The sequence below is a fragment of the Aphidius gifuensis genome, linkage group LG2, assembly GCF_014905175.1.
Source record: "Aphidius gifuensis isolate YNYX2018 linkage group LG2, ASM1490517v1, whole genome shotgun sequence".
In the NCBI taxonomy this organism is placed as follows: Eukaryota; Metazoa; Arthropoda; class Insecta; order Hymenoptera; family Braconidae; genus Aphidius; species Aphidius gifuensis.
The window spans coordinates 9953815-9971832 of record NC_057789.1 but is presented as its reverse complement, the minus strand read 5'-3'; the positions used below and the strand labels follow the sequence as shown (position 1 = coordinate 9971832).

General features: G+C 30.8%; 1 protein-coding gene across 1 annotated transcript; it reads right to left on the bottom strand.

The window, feature by feature from the left end:
- Window positions 1-8054: 8054 nt before the first annotated feature.
- On the bottom strand, window positions 8055-17618 carry LOC122850347. The gene is made up of 9 exons (XM_044149506.1): window positions 17442-17618; window positions 17194-17367; window positions 16757-17020; window positions 16623-16679; window positions 16088-16151; window positions 13906-14007; window positions 13507-13713; window positions 8211-12399; window positions 8055-8091 (listed from the first exon to the last, which is right to left on the bottom strand). The coding sequence occupies exons 1-9, from the start codon at window positions 17616-17618 to the stop codon at window positions 8055-8057; spliced, it is 5271 nt and encodes a 1756-aa protein (XP_044005441.1).
- Between the last annotated feature and the right edge of the window lie 400 nt (window positions 17619-18018).

Here is an 18018-nt window from a genome sequence, read left to right as displayed (position 1 = left end):
TACAATAATGAAAGATAAAAATTTTCGATGACTATAAAGGTTTCTGAAATTGTAGTTTCTCAAACCCCAAGTGTTCCGAAATTTCTCCAACAATGTTTTGTCACACATTCGGAAGATAAGTTAGGTCATTCCTTCAGCTGTTATACTGATAAAACAAATGTAAATCAAAGCAGTGTGAATCTGTTAGCACCTCATTTTTCATCAGTAAGATCATTCTTGCGATGTTTGTACAAATTAAATGAATATTATAAGAAATTACTGAAGCTAAGTTATAACTTAGAAACAGCAAACATAAAATCATTAATGGAAATAGAAAAGAAATGAAAGAAAAATCGAGAATTTGACATAAGTAATACCATGGATTGCTTAGATGAAGACACAATTATCGCAGAGCAGAGAAAAGCGTTTAAGAGTTATTCAAAAATGATGGGACTTTACCCAGATCATTGCAGATCATGTCAAAGGTTACTTTTTGATCGTAATTTAAAAATATCGATAGTTTTCAATTTCCATTGTGAATCCATACTGGGATCAGATGGAAAGTTATTTTATTAATCATAAGGAAATAAATAGCAAATTTGTATGTGATAATTGTTTGAAGTATTTCCGAAAAGGGATATGCCTCCCACATGCATTCTAAATAATTTCTGATGACGATGATGTTCCAACAGAAGTTAGAGAGTTAGCTATGAATGTAATATGATTCAACAAGCAAAAGCAAGTTGTTCAAAGAGCTGGAACAGTGCAAAATAAAATATGCCTCACTCTTCACGATATAACAAAGCCAAGGGTCAATGTTTCCATTTACCTTGCCAATTTTCAGAAACGTTAGGAAACTAGCTTCAGAGCTCGATCCGATAAACAAAAATCATGAGCTATATATAATGGTACGAAGTCTTCCTACAAAGCCAAATTAGTTTGGGAGAATTTAGTAAACTTGAAGAAAGTATTTAAAGCTTTACAGTGGTTACGGTTAAACAATATATTGTACAAAGATATTGTACTGCCAAAAATCTGCTGAAGGATTAATGCATTACTTAGAAAAATAACGACATTGAATTTTTAGTTGAATCAAATGACAGAGAAAATAATGAAAGTGATGAAAACATATGACAATTCAAAGTTCCCAAAGTGATGATGAAGATCACAATAATATTAAAGAGATTTATGAAAATGACCTTTAAAGCGACGAGTTATTCTTACCAAGTAGACCATTCTGAATTAGATTATGAACAATTTACAGTATATCCTTTATATGATAAACGGATGAATAAAACGGCTACAGATATATATCAAATGTTGAAAATTAAGAGCCATTAGATCCAAGATTGAAAACTTTAGATTTGAAATGTTTTCCAAATCTATATCCGCGAGGGATAAATGGACAGCATGAAGATCGAGCCAAGAAGGTCCGTGATCATGATTTTATCAAACAAAAGCTCTGCTCCAGCCACGATTTAGATTAGATCATCAATATATTTTTTTTTTACTACAAAATGATACTATTCGAAGACTACAGGCCGGAATTTATTATATGTTGAATGTTACGAACCCACGTGATAAATACACTGTCAAAAAATTATTTGAATAAACTGAATGAGGGACGAGGTGAGCTGACTTCTTATTCCTGAACGCCTTCCAAATACCGAAGAATTTTGGGCCAAGAAATAATCTTAAATGTATGATACGAGAATATGGTCCCGCCACATGGTTTCTTTAAGTCCAGCAGAGTATATGTGTGAAGATTTAGTTTCATATGTTCGTGAAGTAAATTCACCATTCTAAACGACATGTCACCTAGTCAAGTAATTGCTGCAGATCCTGTTTCAGTCTCTCGCTATATGGATCGTTCCATGCCATGCTAGATTTCTTAATTCAGACAGTCATCCCCTTGGCAAAATAACCCATTTTTGGCGACGAGAATATCAGGCCGTGGTATTCAACACTTTCATACATTAATATGGGTTGAAAATGCTCCTATAATAGACAAGGACGAAATTGAAAAAATAGTGATGTTTATTCAACAATATATCACTTGTAAAATGCCGAATAAGAACTTATCACCAACATTGTATCGTAGAGTAACAACTCATCAGACTCATTATCATAATAGCTACTGTATGCGATCATCAAAAATAAATATGGAAAATAATTAAACGTTGCCGATTTGGTTTTCCTCGGCCTGTAACTGATACATTTGTCTTACGTGATCCTGCAATTGCAATTGCAAATCACAGACAGTCGCGTTCTAAAGATAAACTTTATGATCTTCCCAGAACAGAAGATGAGAAAAATATCAATGACTATAACCCTGCCATTGTTGCAGTTTGGGAAGGAAATATGGATATTCAATATGTCGGTGAAATCACTTCATCAATTGTATTTTATATCACAAAATACATAACAAAACATGAACGTTCTAAAACACAAGTTAATGATATTAATTCAACAGTACCATTGCTCAAAAGATTATGGAACTTTGCTTTTCGAAGTTTAAATAACAGAGAAATTGGAGCTCTTGAAGCGGCAGCAGATATTATTAGAGTCTTAAGTGGACTGATAACAATACAACAATAAAATGGTTAAATGTTAGACAAATCAGAGGACGTAAAGTGAAGCCATACGAAGAAATTAAAAAAATGGAAGAAGAATCAACTGATATTTTGCCCCATCTTTAATTGATGATCATTATCCTCACGTCCTGCTGCTTTAGAAAATTTGTGCCTATATGAATTTGCTAAAGAGTGGGACGTTGTTAAATCTGAACCCATCTCTGATAAAGTGGAGTATTATATACTCAAGAAAAACGATGAAGGAAATCCTATGTTATGGGTTAAAAAACGCTCACGAGGATATTTGATTAACCATTACATGTACAATATTAAAAGTCAGCCCAAAGAATTTTACTTTTCATTATTATTCTTATTCAATCCTTGGAGGAATACTGATGAATTAAAAACTGGTTTCGAAACTTTTGCTGATTCATTTAATGCTAAAAGAGGCCAACTCCAAAAAGCGTGTGATTACTTTCAGCGTCAAGAAGAGTTTCAAAAAGGTTTGGATTATATGCAACAGTTAATTGAAGAAAATGAAAAGAATATTATTGAAAATAAAGACCAGCAGGATGAACCAGGAGATCTAATAATTGATGATAATGACAAAAAAGCAGTCGATGAAGCGATGAAAGACTTTATAGATATTGATAATGCAGCTGCAAACGAAGAAGTTGATTTAAAAGATTTAATTAGTCAGCTAAATACTGACCAACTTAGAGTCTTTCATCGAGTGACTGCTTCTCTTACAAATCATGAGGATAAGCCATTACGAATTTATGTCAGTGGAGAAGGTGGGACTGGTAAAAGCTTCTGATTTATGTTATTAAAACGTGGATCCGAAAAACATTAAATCGTCCAATAGCAATAGCTGCACCTACTGGTCTTGCTGCATTTGGTATTAACGGTATGACATTACATAGAATTTTTTCACTTCCTGTTCAACATGGAGGCACTCCAAAGTACAAAATTCTATCTGATGCTGCTTTAAAAGTATTACGTGAACAATTAGCAGATATTGCATTGGTAATTATTGATGAAATTTCGATGGTTTCTAATGTGACATTAATGTATATAAATCGCAGGTTAAATGAAATTTTCAATACATCTGATGAAGTAAATGGGTGGTTTGGTAAAAAACACGTCTTATTCTTTGGAGATTTACTTCAGCTTATGCCTGTTGCTCAAGATGCAAGTTATATGGATTTGTCATCTGATGATATGAAAAAATGTCTTGAATCCATGGGAAATATTAATATTTGGAAACATTTAGTTGAATACGAAGAATTAACTATAAATATGCGTCAACGAAATGATGAAGCATATGGAAAACTATTGTCACGTTTAAGGCTTGAGCTATGACGAAAGAAGATGTTCAGCTGTTGACCACACGAAATATAAATCTCGATTCATTTCTGCTGGAAATAGACTTGATGCACTGTGTGATTATATACAAAAGTTGCCTCAGTCTACTGTATGTTTATTACCGACCAATGAAATGTGTGATTCAATAAACTCTGCTATGTGGACAGAATAAAATCATCAGAAACAATCAATCTTTCTGCGAATGATGTTATTGATTGCAAACTAATTTATAAAAAAGCGGAAAAAGATTTACTAAGAATGAACATGATGCTAGTCGATCAGCGAAAAATAATTAAATTGGTTCAAAATCAAATCATGCGGAATATTGACTACACTTTAGGCCTAGTGAATGGAGCCCTTGGTACAGTTTTATCAGTTTCAAAAGTAATGATGGTAAAAACTTTACAATCAATTGTTGTTAAACTAACCAAGGGAGATCGTGAGTGTGTAGTTGAAAGAATAGATGTAAAATTCCAATTGTCAGATGAAGTGTACGTGATACGTTCACAGCCTTTGTCTGTTACGCTATGACGATACATAAGTCTGGGTCAGCTTAGTGCGCTATCATTGACGTTGGTGATGTTTCGCCGTATGACTTATGTTGCACTATCACGAGTCACAACATTAAGTGGCTTTGCATTTAATCAATTTTGATCCGTCAAAAGCGATAGCAAGTCAAACAGCAATTGAAGAGTACAATCGCTTGCGAAAAATTTACAAGCCTGATTTGAAAGAAATTCCAATTACATTTAGAAGTTTACAAAATTTTGATGCCAAATGGTGTTTCAAACAATTTTTCTAGATACGGAATGTGAAAATAAGAATCCTCGACACACTGTCCAATGTACATGGATTATCTAATAATAATGGATCTTCGTTATGTTAATTCAGTGATGCAATGTATATTGCACAAAGTTCTCCATGAGTCATTTGAAAAATCAGAAATTTAGATGATTCGGAGGTAGCTAAATTTTTCACGCATATACTTCCGGAACTACTGTCAGTAGATGAAATCAAAAATTTGTGGTAAAGCATTATGTCATAATAATGAGGATGATCCGGCCAAATTTTAGCAGCTCTCTGTAAAAGATTTAGTTTTGACTGAACATTTAGGCCATGAACAAAAATATTTAGAGAAATGTGGATCTTGTGCATACGTTAATGTCTCATTGTCTAACCAGTCGGTCATAAATCTTTTAATACCAAATAAGAATAAGATATTTACCTTGCAAGAACTTATCAATCAATCGCTAATTGTACGAAGGAATGGGTACATGTGTCGATTGTTTTAGTTCAAAAAAATTTCTGCAAAACTAGAAATTCTCAAGAGTAATAATGTCATTGCTTTAAAAGTTAACTCATTGTCAATGAATCAAAATGGTCAACTACAAAACAATAATTTTTCAATAAAAGGAATTCCCACTACTAAAGTTGACATTTGCAGCTCTATATATAAAGTTACTTGTGCTATATTTAAAGATGGCGGTACATCAAATAAACATTTTGTAAGTTACATCCGCAATAAGACTAGTTGGATAAAAATCAATGATCTGATCGTTACTAATGAAAGCTGGCCAAGAAATGCAAATAATGCTTATATTTTCTTTTTAGAACGAACTCATATCGGGACGAAGCGTATTAAAAGAATTTTATAGGAGAAACAGAAATAATTCTTTGTTCTAATATGTTATTTTTCATTGCACATAATCTTTACAAAAAGATGTGATATCAAACAAAAAAAAAAAAAAACAAGTTTTTGTTATAAAAAAAAGTGTCAAGTGTTCGAAATCGTGTTTATTTATTTTTTACAAAAAGATATGATATCCAAAAAAAGTCAAGTAGTAAACTATTGGTTGTAAAATAATCTTCGACATATAATCAAATCTTAAGTTTCGACAAATTTTTACACTTGACCCCACCCGGTTCTTCCCAAAAAAAATTTTAAGACTTTCACACAAATGGAGACCTACTAAAGTTCAATCGTCCAGTATTACCAACGTTTTCCTCTTCAAACATAACTTGTGAAAGATTGATGGATTTATATTTACATTACTTAATTATAAATGATTATTTTTTAATTGACAAATACTCACAGTTTTTTTTTTAATTTTCAAATGCGTTTACCTGGTGGAAACATTTCTCCGGCATTACTCCTTTTTTGGCAATTGTTGGAGAAATTACTCCGGCATTAAATTAGTACCGGAAAAATTATTCAGGCATGAGATTAAGGAAGGAGAATGAAGATTTATGTAACTTATATATATATATATGTTTTAATCAGTGTTGGCATCTTAGAAATAGTTTCATCCAGGGATGGGCATATTGAGAGTTTTTGAGTTGTTTACAATTATCCATGGATAAAACGTTTAAAACAGGATAAAACGGATAAAACCCACGTGATCTCTCAGTAACTCAAATTTTAACCATATAATTTTTTTTAACTACATCTTTTTCTTAGCTACTGCTTGTTCTTAGTCATTTATTTATTGAACAAATACATGTTATTCGTTTTAAAAAAATAAAAATGTCCAAGGAAAAGCAGTAGCTAAGGAAAAGATGTGGCTAAGGAATTAATGTGGCCAGAAAATATATGTTTTAAGCAACATCAATTCCTTAGCTACATCCTTTTCTTAGCTACATTTTTTTCTTGGCTACTGCTTGTGCTAGATATGTCACATCAATTCCTGAGATCTTTTTCAGGATTGTATTCATTTTGGTTCCTTTGGATGTTAGTTCCAAGTTTCACCGCTAGAGAGAGATGTTTTATACAAATGGATAAAACTCATGATGTTTTAAACATGGTTTAAAACATTATGTTTTATACATGCCCATCCCTGGACTCTCATCTCAAATTTTTTTTGATGTATACCATCCTTTATACTGTGCAATATATATAATTGTATATAATGTTGCAATTGTAATTTAGTCGTTAAAAGACAAAAATATATAAAAATATATATTTTTAAACATGCCAGCATATTTAAATATGATTTTTATGCTGCCAGTCCTAAGCCTGTATAAAATGTGAAGGAAAATATATAGTATTGTAATTGTGAACAGTGGAAAATACCAATAGCTATGCGTCATCATACGTGTGTAGGCTTGAAATTTTTTTTGGGAAGAACCGGGTGGGGTCAAGTGTAAAAATTTGTCGAAACTTAAGATTTGATTATATGTCGAAGATTATTTTACAACCAATAGTTTACTACTTGACTTTTTTTGGATATCATATCTTTTTGTAAAAAATAAATAAACACGATTTCGAACACTTGACACTTTTTTTTATAACAAAAACTTGTTTTTTTTTTTTTTTGTTTGATATCACATCTTTTTGTAAAGATTATGTGCAATGAAAAATAACATATTAGAACAAAGAATTATTTCTGTTTCTCCTATAAAATTCTTTTAATACGCTTCGTCCCGATATGAGTTCGTTCTAAAAAGAAAATATAAGCATTATTTGCATTTCTTGGCCAGCTTTCATTAGTAACGATCAGATCATTGATTTTTATCCAACTAGTCTTATTGCGGATGTAACTTACAAAATGTTTATTTGATGTACCGCCATCTTTAAATATAGCACAAGTAACTTTATATATAGAGCTGCAAATGTCAACTTTAGTAGTGGGAATTCCTTTTATTGAAAAATTATTGTTTTGTAGTTGACCATTTTGATTCATTGACAATGAGTTAACTTTTAAAGCAATGACATTATTACTCTTGAGAATTTCTAGTTTTTGCAGAATTTTTGTTGAACTAAAACAATCGACACATGTACCCATTCCTTCGTGCCACAATGATAGCGATTGATTGATAAGTTCTTGCAAGGTAAATATCTTATTCTTATTTGGTATTAAAAGATTTATGACCGACTGGTTAGACAATGAGACATTAACGTATGCACAAGATCCACATTTCTCTAAATATTTTTGTTCATGGCCTAAATGTTCAGTCAAAACTAAATCTTTTTTACAGAGAGCTGCTAAAAATTTGGCCGGATCATCCTCATTATTATGACATAATGCTTTACCGACAAATTTTTTGATTTCATCTACTGACGAAGTAGTTCCGGAAGTATATGCGTGAAAAAATTTAGCTACCTCCGAATCATCTAAATTTCTGATTTTTTCAAATGACTCATGGAGAACTTTTATGTGCAATATACATTGCATCACTGAATTAACATAACTCGAAGATCCATTATTATTAGATAATCCATGTACATTGGACAGTGTGTCGAGGATTCTTATTTTTTTTTCACATTCCGTATCTAGAAAAAATTGTTTGAAACACCATTTGGCATCCAAATTTTTTGGTAAACTTCTAAATGTAATTGGAATTTCTTTCAAATCAGGCTTGTAAATTTTTCGCAAGCGATTGTACTCTTCAATTGCTGTTTGACTTGCTATCGCTTTTGACGGATCAAAATTGATTAAATGCAAGCCACTTAATGTTGTGACTCGTGATAGTGCAACATAAGTCATACCTTTGGCGAAACATCTTTCACCAACGTCAATGATAGCGCACTCTAAGCTGACCCCCTGAGACTTATGTATCGTCATAGCGTAACTCAGACAAATAGGAAACTGTGAACGTATCACGTACACTTCATCTGACAATTGGAATTTTACATCTATTCTTTCAACTACACACTCACGATCTCCCTTGGTTAGTTTAACAACAATTGATTGTAAAGTTTTACCATCATTACTTTTTGAAACTGATAAAACTGTACCAAGGGCTCCATTCACTAGGCCTAAAGTGTAGTCAATATTCCGCTTGATCATGATTTTTGAACCAATTTTAATAGTAATATTTTTCGCTAGGCCAGCTGATCGACTAGCATCATGTTCATTCTTAAGTAAATCTTTTTCCGCTTTTTTTTTATAAATTAGTTTGCAATCAATAACATCATTCGCAGAAAGATTGATTGTTTCTGATGATTTTATTCTGTCCAACATAGCAGAGTTTATTGAATCACACATTTCATTGGTCGGTAATAAACATACAGTAGACTGAGGCAACTTTTGTATATAATCACACAGTGCATCAAGTCTATTTCCAGCAAGAAATGAATCGAGATTTATATTTCGTGTGGTCAACAGCTGAACATCTTCTTTCGTCATAGCTCCAAGCCTTAAACGTGACAATAGTTTTCCATATGCTTCATCATTTCGTTGACGCATATTTATAGTTAATTCTTCGTATTCAACTAAATGTTTCCAAATATTAATATTTCCCATGGATTCAAGACATTTTTTCATATCATCAGATGACAAATCCATATAACTTGCATCTTGAGCAACAGGCATAAGCTGAAGTAAATCTCCAAAGAATAAGACGTGTTTTTTACCAAACCACCCATTTACTTCATCAGATGTATTGAAAATTTCATTTAACCTGCGATTTATATACATTAATGTCACATTAGAAACCATCGAAATTTCATCAATAATTACCAATGCAATATCTGCTAATTGTTCACGTAATACTTTTAAAGCAGCATCAGATAGAATTTTGTACTTTGGAGTGCCTCCATGTTGAACAGGAAGTGAAAAAATTCTATGTAATGTCATACCGTTAATACCAAATGCAGCAAGACCAGTAGGTGCAGCTATTGCTATTGGACGATTTAATGTTTTTCGGATCCACGTTTTAATAACATAAATCAAGAAGCTTTTACCAGTCCCACCTTCTCCACTGACATAAATTCGTAATGGCTTATCCTCATGATTTGTAAGAGAAGCAGTCACTCGATGAAAGACTCTAAGTTGGTCAGTATTTAGCTGACTAATTAAATCTTTTAAATCAACTTCTTCGTTTGCAGCTGCATTATCAATATCTATAAAGTCTTTCATCGCTTCATCGACTGCTTTTTTGTCATTATCATCAATTATTAGATCTCCTGGTTCATCCTGCTGGTCTTTATTTTCAATAATATTCTTTTCATTTTCTTCAATTAACTGTTGCATATAATCCAAACCTTTTTGAAACTCTTCTTGACGCTGAAAGTAATCACACGCTTTTTGGAGTTGGCCTCTTTTAGCATTAAATGAATCAGCAAAAGTTTCGAAACCAGTTTTTAATTCATCAGTATTCCTCCAAGGATTGAATAAGAATAATAATGAAAAGTAAAATTCTTTGGGCTGACTTTTAATATTGTACATGTAATGGTTAATCAAATATCCTCGTGAGCGTTTTTTAACCCATAACATAGGATTTCCTTCATCGTTTTTCTTGAGTATATAATACTCCACTTTATCAGAGATGGGTTCAGATTTAACAACGTCCCACTCTTTAGCAAATTCATATAGGCACAAATTTTCTAAAGCAGCAGGACGTGAGGGATAATGATCATCAATTAAAGATGGGGCAAAAATATCAGTTGATTCTTCTTCCATTTTTTTAATTTCTTCGTATGGCTTCACTTTACGTCCTCTGATTTGTCTAACATTTAACCATTTTATTGTTGTATTGTTATCAGTCCCACTTAGAGAAACTCCTAATAATGTATCTGCCGCTTCAAGAGCTCCAATTTCTCTGTTATTTAAACTTCGAAAAGCAAAGTTCCATAATCTTTTGAGCAATGGTACTGTTGAATTAATATCATTAACCATAGCTTGTGTTTTAGAACGTTCATGTTTTGTTATGTATTTTGTGATATAAAATACAATTGATGAAGTGATTTCACCGACATATTGAATATCCATATTTCCTTCCCAAACTGCAACAATGGCAGGGTTATAGTCATTGATATTTTTCTCATCTTCTGTTCTGGGAAGATCATAAAGTTTATCTTTAGAACGCGACTGTCTGTGATTTGCAATTGCAATTGCAGGATCACGTAAGACAAATGTATCAGTTACAGGCCGAGGAAAACCAAATCGGCAACGTTTAATTATTTTTCCATATTTATTTTTTGATGATCGCATACAGTAGCTATTATGATAATGAGTCTGATGAGTTGTTACTCTACGATACAATGTTGGTGATAAGTTCTTATTCGGCATTTTACAAGTGATATATTGTTGAATAAACATCACTATTTTTTCAATTTCGTCCTTGTCTATTATAGGAGCATTTTCAACCCATATTAATGTATGAAAGTGTTGAATACCACGGCCTTGATATTCTCGTCGCCAAAAAAAATGGGTTATTTTGCCAAGGGGATGACTGTCTGAATTAAGGAAATCTAGCATGGCATGGAATTTTTGATCCATATAGCGAGAGACTGAAACAGGATCTGCAGCAATTACTTGACTAGGTGACATGTCGTTTAAGAATGGTGAATTTACTTCACGAACATATGAAACTAAATCTTCACACATATACTCTGCTGGACTTAACGTAAGAAACCATGTGGCGGGACCATATTCTCGTATCATACATTTAAGATTATTTCTTGGCTTTTTCCAAAATTCTTCGGTATTTGGAAGGCGTTCAAGAATAGAAGTCAGCTCACCCTCTAACAGTCCCTCATTCAGTTTATTCAAATAATTTTTGACAGTGTATTTATCACGTGGGTTCGTAACATTCAACATATAATAAATTCCGGCCTGTAGTCTTCGAATAGTATCATTTTGTAGTAAAAAAAATATATATTGATGATCTAATCTAAATCGTGGCTTAAGAGAACAGAGCTTTTGTTTGATAAAATCATGATCACGGACCTTCTTGGCTCGATCTTCATGCTGTCCATTTATCCCTCGCGGATATAGATTTGGAAAACATTTCAAATCTAAAGTTTTCAATCTTGGATCTAATGGCTCCTCTTGAATTTTCAACATTTGATATATATCTGTAGCCGTTTTATTCATCCGTTTATCATATAAAGGATATACTGTAAATTGTTCATAATCTAATTCAGAATGGTCTACTTGAGTAAGAATAGCTCGTCGCTTTAAAAGGTCATTTTCATAAATCTCTTTAATATTATTGTGATCTTCATCATCACTTTGGGAACTTTGAATTGTCATATGTTTTTCATCACTTTCATTATTTTCTCTGTCATTTGATTCAACTAAAAATTCAATGTCGTTATTTTCTAAGTAATGCATTAATCCTTCAGCAGATTTTGGCAGTACAATATCTTTGTACAATATATTGTTTAACCGTAACCACTGTAAAGCTTTAAATACTTTCTTCAAGTTTACTAAATTCTCCCAAACTAATTTGGCTTTTGTAGGAAGACTTCGTACCATTATATATAGCTCATGATTTTTGTTTATCGGATCGAGCTCTGAAGCTAGTTTCTCTAACGTTTCTGAAATTGGCAAAGGTAAATGGAAACATTGACCCTTGGCTTTGTTATATCGTGAAGAGTGAGGCATATTTTTATTTTGCACTGTTCCAGCTCTTTGAACAACTTGAAAAGCTTTTGCTTGTTGAATCAGTATTACTTCATAGCTATTTAACTCTCTAACTTCTGTTGGAACATCATCGTCATCGAAATTATTTAGAATGCATGTGGGAGGCATATCCCCTTTTCGGAAATACTTCAAACAATTATCACATACAAATTTGCTATTTATTTCCTTATGATTAATAAAATAACTTTCCATCTGATCCCAGTATGGATTCACAATTGGAAATTGAAAACTATCGATATTTTTTAAATTACGATCAAAAAGTAACCTTTGACATGATCTGCAATGGTATCTGGGTAAGTCCATCATTTTTTTTGAATAACTCTTAAACGCTGCACTATTCTCTGCGATAATTGTGTCTTCATCTAAGCAATCCATGGTATTACTTATGTCAAATTCTCGATTTTTTTCTTTCATTTCTTTTTCTATTTCCATTAATGATTTTATGTTTGCTGTTTCTAAGTTATAACTTAGCTTCAGTAATTTCTTATAATATTCATTTAATTTGTACAAACATCGCAAGAATGATCTTACTGATGAAAAATGAGGTGCTAACAGATTCACACAAAAGCTGATTGATTTACATTTGTTTTTATCAGTATAACAGCTGAAGGAATGACCTAACTTATCTTCCGAATGTGTGACAAAACATTGTTGGAGAAATTTCGGAACACTTGACAGGGTTTGAGAAACTACAATTTCAAGAAAACCTTTATAGTCATCGAAAATTTTTTTATCTTTCATTATTGTACAAGTAGCATTACAGCAGCTCCACGATTTTACACCTTTTTTACTTGTGTCAGTGGGTAATATATTAACTACCTGACCCTGCAAATTTATGACAAAAGGCTCTGAAAATACTTTTTTTTGCTCTTGAATTGATATTTCATTTTGTTCATTTTTGCTATTCCTTTTTTTCAATAAAATTTTTTTTTGTTCTAAATTTTCAGATTCATAATCAAAATTATAGGAAGTATCATAATAAAATGGTTCTGAAGATGAGGTATGTTTTAAATGACCACATATATTTTCAATATTCGTAGAATCAATGGCTATATTTTCGAGACGGGATTTTGCTGTCTTTATCATTCTCTCCAGATATGTGAATTGAACAGAATAATATTTTTTCCGTGCTATCATACACCACTTAATAATTCTTTCAGCTCTTATCCGAGCCTCTTCCTCAGTTTTTACATCATCGATACATTCAATCAGGATTTTACTTGTAAGACTTTGAATATATTCTTCTGATGAAGATTTGAACGGAATGTATGTATTATCATCTTGTGGTACCTCTGTTTTTGAAGTTTGATGCTGTTTCGTTGCTTTTTGTTTTTTAATTCCTGTAAAATCTGTTTCATTTTTCCTTTTTAAATTTTCAAACTTTGATTCCCCATCTGTTGTTGAAAGAGATTTATTATTTTTTATCCCTGATTTTTTATTATCCATTAGTGAATCAGTATTTTTTTTAGCTGCTCGTTTTCGTTCCGCATATGCTTTTTGTTCTTTTCTTTTTATCTCTGCCAGTGAAAGCAAAGGTGGTGCATTAATATGCTTTTCCATTGGGAAAGGAATGATTGTCTGTGTTTCAAGCATATTGAGTAAATGCTTTCTCATATTACCACAGTCATAAACAATATTTTCAGGATTATGACTAAATAATAAAGATACTGAAAATGCTATAGCAAAATCACCACAATCATGTGCAGTTTGTTGTTGTTGAACTATTGGGAAATGCACATTGATTTGTTGGATCGATATGAATGGATATAAACGTTGTAAATACATTTGATGGTCAATATGAAGTGTACGGGTGTTTAATGAGTCATAAATATATACATTTTTTCCATCATAATAGCTGCAAACCCAGTGGTCTGTTATTGGGCCAGAAGTACCCCTGCTGTGAAGAATTTGTATATGTTTTTTATACATAGGGATTGCTTGAATTTTATCCAAGTTTTGTATATATAAAGTATCTTGAGGTTCATAATCGGAACAATTAGATACAAAAACTTGTTTTTTTTTTTTTTTGTTTGATACGAATTAACAATAAATAATAAGAAACTTTTTTTTTATAATTATGAACAAAGAATACAAGTATGTGGTTCAATTTATAAATATAATTACACGTAACGTATGTAGTTCAAATAAAACATTCATAAGAAAACTATAAAAATATTAATATATTAAATATTCAATCAATAGTTTTTTTTTTTTCAATTTTTTTTTCTTTCTTTAAATTTGCGGGTTTTGCATCTTTAATTATCACTTCAGAAAAAAAATTATCAAAAAATTTTTGTCCTTGACCAGACAAATATTTTACCAAACTTTGCACATCTTTTTTTTTTTCTTTAGTTATTCCAACTGGTTGAGGTTCTGGTGCATCCAATAAATTTTCAAATGTTATTTTTTCGTCATAAATATTATATACCTCTGGTTTTTCATCTTCATCATAAGTATGATAGATATTAATTTCACCATTTGCAAAATATTTCATTTTAACTGCACTGCTGATATGTATTGAAGCTTTTGGTATATTCAATTGGTCTGGAATGATTTTTTTAAAGTCCCTAATAGTTATATCTTTATCTTCAATGATAAAAAAAAGTGGGTCTCTAGCATTTTTTATAACTTCAATATAATCATTTTGTGTTTCTATTTTTTCTATTTTCTTTTTTTTTTGGCCATACATGCCAAAGTTACGATCACACGAGCAGTATGAATGCCCTCTAACTGGATATAAATGTGTGATATCAATTTCAAATTTTCGTGATAATAATGAGAGAAAAGATAGTACCAAATAATTCTTATTTTGACCACCACAGCCATCTGACAGTAAATATATTTTATCATAACAATTTAAATTTAATTCTTTAGTTATTGCATCATATAAAAAATTGCATATAGTATTTCCACCTTTTTTAAATTTACCCTCCATGAACAAATACATATAACTTTTTTTATTATCATTAAATACATTTATATTGAAAACATGTAGCCAAAGAAGTCTTTTGTAAAATTGTTCTGAGACTGGAATTTTAGGTAATGGCAAATCTTGTCCAAAGTCAAATTCAATACATAGAGACTTTTTGTCATTTATCATCTCATCTTTCAGTTTTTTGTGTTTCTTAACATGATTTTTATAATCAATTAATTCATTGTTCTCTGTTGTATTATCTTTATGTTCATAACAAAAATCACATACGTCAGTGCGAGGTTTTTTGAACGTGAAATTTAAATGATGGTTGAAAAATTTTGAGTACGTAGATTCTGTTTAAGAAAGAGTTTCATTACCAGTTTCTTCAATATAATATCCAGTAAATAGTTGATATAAATTTGTTAATGATAATTCAGGATGGTCAAACGTTAGTAGCTTACATTTTTCCAAACTATAATGAGAATTAGAGTGAGGTAATGACAAGCAATGATTTTTAATTAACAATTTTAATTCATCAGTTAATTTTAAATTATGTTGTTCGTGTGTGCCTCGATTATCATTTAAAGATTCATTATTCAACAATTTTTTTTGTATTGTAGCAAATCTGTGTTTTGTGATTTGTAATAGTTGACATGAAAAAATTTGGCAATCTTCAACCCGACTGTAGATACAATGAAAATAATAATTCCAAAATTTCGGTTTATTGTCTTGAAAATTAATATCAGCCGGAGGATTTTTCAAAATCATAAGTCCACTCAACATTATATTCTGACATTTATAATCACCATTTAATGTCCAAAAATTGTGGAAAAATATTTTTTGATAGGATTCATTAAATTTTTCAAAACATTTTTTAGAGCAATAACTCGTAATGTGAATAAATTCTTTTGATTGTATAACTATATTTAAGGTATTTGTATATTGTTGTCCCTGAAAAATATTGGAAAAAAAAAAATTATGTAATCAGCTAACAAGACTTTTATTTAATTTAAAGATATCAAATATGTGGATATATATTTATATACATGAACAAATAATAAACTTAGAGCTTATTCTTACCATGTTTGAAGCTTCTTTGATTTCTATTCATTTGGCTCCAACTAGCTTCATTTCTACCTCTTTTACGACACGTTAATTTTCACTTCTAATATTACAGACATTTTATTGGTTTTTAAATAATATAATGAATAAATTTTTAACTTAAAACCAACTTTTTCTACAAATAAAAACTTGAAATATACAATCTTGTCAAGACAATACACAAGCATACCTGAATTGATATGACAAATAAATAAAAATGTAAAAACAAAACAAGATCAACAAAAAAAAAAAAAAACAGTAAAAATCAGAGCATAATTTTTATTGTTATTTCGTATGAATTATTTCTATTGGAAAATATACCATTAATTCTTTGTCAGCAGCATTTTTATGTGTTGTCGGTACATGAACCACGTCAATCTATTTTACAAGTAAGTAAATATGATAAAAAACAAATATTTTTACAAATTTATTTAAATTAAATTAATTTTTATTACTTGCGCATCATTTAGTTGTTGAATGACTTTTTCGCTTTCTATAAGAACGTCACATACTACAAGAAAGTCAGCTTCTCTATAAAAGTCATAATATTTATTCCTGATGGCTTCAGAAATTAATGATGCTGATTTATTGTATGGAACAGGACAGCATTCAAGATTCCAGTATATGCCAATGGGAGGTAATGATGATGATGATTCTGATTTTGTTGGTCGTTTAATTGGATGATTGTGAATTGAAAAGTTTTTCTGAGGTTTAAGAACCTAAAATCAATAATAAATAATTCCAATTAACAAAATTTTAATAATTATGAAAATATTTAAAAAGATATCTTGGCTGATTCACTTGTTCGTTTCATAAGCTTCATCAAGTTATGATGTTCATTGGCACATGAAATGAGTGCTTTTGATGGATGATTGTTATGCAATAATATTACATACATTTTTTTCCTATGTCGAAGAACACTAAGATCAGGAGCAAAATTAATATCACTTGATATTAATGCGACTGTTGCTGTATTACCGTGAATATCAGCGAATCTACGCACTGATTGTTTTAATTTTTCATCAGCTGCGTTTTTAGATGTTGATGAAATATGGATCAACTTGACCTATTTTTAAGTATTAAAAAATATTAACAAAGGCTTTTTAAAAATTAATTTAAATTAAATTAATTGATTTTTACCTTTGATTTAATTAAATCTTTAATGTCTTTTTCAGTTTCTTTCGTGACATCGCACACAACAACAAATTCAATTTCATTATACCCATTAGAAAATGTACTCCTAGCAATTTGTGTTAGAACTTCAGCTGTTTTGCCTTTTGGTACACGGACGTTTTCTATATCCCAGAATAATGCCATGGAATTTAATAATGATGATTGGAATTTTGTTACTGGTTCTTGTTTGCTTAAGTTTGGTTATCATCGTTACATTGTGAATATTTGGTAACATGACCAAATAAATTTTTTTTCATGTAACGAAAATTTCGAGAAAAAAAAATTTTTTTTTTAATCATAAAAATACAATTCGGGGTCTATAAAACTAATACAAATGAAATTTATGTTTAATTGTTTATATTTATAAATATTATTTTATGCACATATAATTTGCCGAACATCAGCCGAGTGTCGGTTGATTCTTGGATTGTCATGGAGAATATTCAAGTAAAACAAATTTTCATTGTCTTTAATTATTGCTGCTATGGTTGAGTAGTTAAGGCTCTGGACTTTCATCAAGAAGCTACCGTGTTCAAGTTCAGGT

Excerpts from the sequence above, each read along its gene's own strand:
- LOC122850347 (XM_044149506.1), bottom strand. The coding sequence starts at position 17,618 with ATGGCATTATTCTGGGATATAGAAAACGTCCGTGTACCAAAAGGCAAA. Across the intron at positions 16,680-16,756 it reads AACAACTAAATGATGCGCAA|ATTGACGTGGTTCATGTACC; the intron begins GTAATAAAAATT and ends CTTGTAAAATAG. Across the intron at positions 14,008-16,087 it reads AGAATTTATTCACATTACGA|TTCAACAACAACAAACTGCA; the intron begins GTTATTGCTCTA and ends ATTTCCCAATAG.